The sequence below is a fragment of the Eleutherodactylus coqui genome, unplaced genomic scaffold, assembly GCF_035609145.1.
Source record: "Eleutherodactylus coqui strain aEleCoq1 unplaced genomic scaffold, aEleCoq1.hap1 HAP1_SCAFFOLD_666, whole genome shotgun sequence".
Classification (NCBI taxonomy): domain Eukaryota; kingdom Metazoa; phylum Chordata; class Amphibia; order Anura; family Eleutherodactylidae; genus Eleutherodactylus; species Eleutherodactylus coqui.
This window is the reverse complement of record NW_027102488.1, coordinates 21,380-25,148: the sequence shown is the minus strand read 5'-3', so window position 1 is coordinate 25,148 and position 3,769 is coordinate 21,380. Positions and strand designations below refer to the sequence as shown.

Below are 3,769 nucleotides of genomic sequence, written 5' to 3'. Positions count from 1 at the left end.
TGCTTGGAAAAGGGTGAGGGGGGAAAACAGCCCTGTGGACCGTTCCCCCAGCTGTCATCCTGCAGCTCCCTGGAGGGAGCTCCTCTTGCATGTCCCTGTAGGGACAGGAAGCACTGGTGAATGGGAGACGGGAGGAGCCTTTTAAAGTCTCTTGCTTCCTGTCCCTACGAGGTCAAGGTGCAACCTCCATGTCTGTCGTCAGGATGACGCTGGGCAAAGTAAGTTCATTGGATAAAATAATAGGCCCATTAGGATGGTTGTCAGTAGATTAGGTGGTCTATAAATTATTGTGGCTAATGCTAATGGGGAAACCCTTTCAATAAATGATTTTTGCTACATGCCTCACAATTTTTTGGGATATTTTATATGGAAATATAATAAAAACAGTATAATTTTAATGTTATATTAAAAATATATATCTATTTTATTCTTGGCAGATGACGACATGAAGAGATTAAAAGGAAAGCTAATGTCTTTAGATTTTACAGTGGAAGATCATGGTATCACACAAGATACATATGAAGAGCCTGCCATTATCCCAGATGTACCCTCAGCCCTTCCCAGCAAACATCTGCCATCTGATCCTTTTATACAGGTTCCATCTTCTAATTCATCACAGACTAGTAAGCAGCATAACATTTACAGAAGAGATGTTAAAGAAAAAAGAGTTCCCACAGGGAAGAAGTCATATTCATGTTCAGAATGTGGAAAATGTTTTACTCTAAAATTACAACTCAGTAGGCATCAGAAAATTCACACAGGGAAGAAACCGTTTTCATGTTCAGAATGTGGAAAATGTTTTACTCGAAAGTCAGCTGTTGTTACACATCAGAGAACTCACACAGGGGAGAAACCATATTCATGTTCAGAATGTGGAAAATGTTTTAGTTGGAAGTCCGCTCTTGTTAGACATCAGAGAATTCACACAGGGGAGGAGCCATTTTTATGTTCAGAATGTGGAATGTGTTTTAAGTGTAACTCGCAACTGATTTCACATCGGGTAATTCACACAAGTGAGAAGGCATTTTCATGTGCAGAATGTGGAAACTGTTTTTCTCGGAAGTCAGTTCTTCTTAAACATCAGAGAATTCATACAGGAGAGAAGCCATTTTCATGTTCTGAATGTGGGAAAGGTTTTAAAGATGAGTCTTATTTTTGTAAACATAAGAGAATTCACACAGGGGAGAAGCCATTTTCATGTTCAGAATGTGGAAAATGTTTTACCCTGAAATTACAACTCAGTAGGCATCTGAGAATTCACACAGGGGAGAAACCATTTTCATGTTCAGAATGTGGAAAATGTTTTACTCGAAAGTCAGCTGTTGCTACACATCAGAGAATTCACACAGGGGTTAAACCATATTCATGTTTTGAATGTGGAAAATCTTTTAGTGATAAGTCTTATTTTTTTAAACATGAGAAAACTCACAGAGAGGAGAAGTCATATTCATGTTCAGAATGTGGGAAATCTTTTAACTATAAACTAAATCTTGTTTTACATCAGAGAATTCACACAGGGGAGAAACCATTTTCATGTTCAGAATGCGGGAAACTTTTTAATCGTACATCAATTCTTGTTAGACATCAGAGAACTCACACAGGGGAGAAGCCATTTTCATGTCCAGAATGTGGGAAATGTTTTACTAGGAAATCAAGTCTTGTTGACCATCAAAAAATTCACACATGAGAGAAGCCATATTAATATTTTGAATTTGAGTAAGGCTGCCTGTCCACAGGCATTGCGATATCCCACAGCGAATCTCCGCCGCAGGAGCCGCTGCCGGGGAGCAGGAGCCAGCTGACAGGCTCACCGCGGAGAATCGCGGCAATCTGCAGCATGCTGCGATTTGCCGCCCGCGGGGGAAGAATTGATGATTCTCCGCTCGTGGACAGGGGGCAGTGCTTTCCATAGCAATGCTGTGGAAAGCGTTCACTGCGCTCCCTGCGGTCGGATTTTCACTGCGGGGAACACAATACAAAAACGCCCATGGACAGGCAGCCTAATGCTTCATCTATATTTCACATTTTTTAATAATCAAATAACTTCTTAATTAAGAAGCCATTTTCTTTTTTCCTATTAATTGACAAAAAAATACTTGAAAAAAATCAATCTTATATTAACTACTTCTAGGGAAATGCTGTACATGTATGGTGCATAGGAACAGGAGTTCCCAATCACACTATATATCTATTGCATGGCTACCAGAGCTGGCGCAAAGCAGTAACTGGCAGTCGCCATTTCTCTATACCTGTCGGGATTTAGCCTGGCTTCAATCCCAGTGATTTAACTCTATAGATGCTGCTGGCAATGCAGACAGCTTTATTTAAGGGATTTGGAGAGGGAGCAGGCTCCATCCTACACCCCATCAGGACCTCTGCAATCAAATCACAAGATGCATATGCATGAAAATCGCCCGTTCACTGGAGCAGCTGTGCTTTAAAAAGGGGTCACTTTTCTCCTGAAATCTGCAGTGCATCCAAACGCCAGTTTTAGGCCTCATGTCCACGGGGAAAATCAGGCCCGCCGCGGATTCTTCATGGAGAATCCCGCAGCGGGTCCCTCCTTTCCTGCTGACATGATGCTAAAAAATAAGAATTTACTTACCTGTCCGGACGCTGCGGACCTGCCCTCCGTCGCGGCCGGATCTTCTTTCTTCGGCCCCGCGGATGTGCTCGCACGCCGGGCACTCCATTTTTTTTTTTTTTTACTCCTGCTCTCCCGTGCACGGAGAGCAGAAATTCAGGCGCGGTTGTACCGTGAATCCGGACGGCTTCCATAGGCTTCAATAGAAGCCTGCAGGAGCCGTCCCCGCAGGACACTCGCACTAAAATGAAGCATGTTGCGGTTTTTTTCCCGCACACGCAATCCGCGTCTGAAGGGGAAAATGACATCCGCAGGTATTTAACTACCTGCGGGTGTCCAATGCATCCCTATGGAGAGCGGATCCGCGTGTGGGAAAAACGCTGCGGATTTACAATGACAATTTACCCGTGGACATGAGGCCTTAGTTTACATTCGGGACATTTGTGTGACCAGGAAAAATTGTTTAGCCATATTTGTGGTAATTTTTGTCATGTTCTCTCATGAAAATAACACAATTGGGGCTAAAACTGCGTGTTTGTCGTTTGTTTGTTTTGACACACTAACTACACGCCTTAATAAATTGCTTGAGAGCTCAACTTTCCAAAAAAGGAGTCCCTTTTGGGGTCTTTACCGGTCGTCATGTTTCCTGTTGGTGGTTGAACTGCAGAGCCCAGCTGTAGATTCATGTTGTAATCATTGAGTGGTGCGGAGATATTGAAGAGTCTGATGCACAACATGTTGCTGTACAACTACAAATAAATATACTAAAACTATATGAAAACTCATAAAATACATAAAAAATGGCTCAGAAACATTAATCGCATCACAGGTGTATTTAATTAATAACCATGATCAAAAGGATACTGTGACAAAGCTGGTGCAAACCGTGTGTAATAGCACAGCTGTCATCCAAGTCTGTATTCTCCTTTGATTGATCTCCGTAAGAGAAACCACATAATCTTGTAGATATGAGACCTCTTAAAGGCTAACCAAAATACATGATGCTATTGCGAGCTTTCAAACCTCTCAGGGTCCTTCCTCAGGCATGATGCATAGTGCATTGCTGAGGCATACGCCTGAGGAAGCACCCTGAGAGGTTCGAAAGCTCGCAATAACATCATGTCTATTTGTTTGCCTTTAAAAGGTATCATATCTACAAGATTACTTGGTTTCTCTTACTGAGAA

General features: G+C 42.3%; 1 protein-coding gene across 1 annotated transcript; it reads left to right on the top strand.

The window, feature by feature from the left end:
* Window positions 1–445: 445 nt before the first annotated feature.
* On the top strand, window positions 446–3,114 carry LOC136603682 (gastrula zinc finger protein XlCGF26.1-like). Its single transcript, XM_066588912.1, has one exon. The coding sequence runs from the start codon at window positions 446–448 to the stop codon at window positions 1,685–1,687; it is 1,242 nt and encodes a 413-aa protein (XP_066445009.1). The 3' UTR covers window positions 1,688–3,114.
* Window positions 3,115–3,769: the final 655 nt, after the last annotated feature.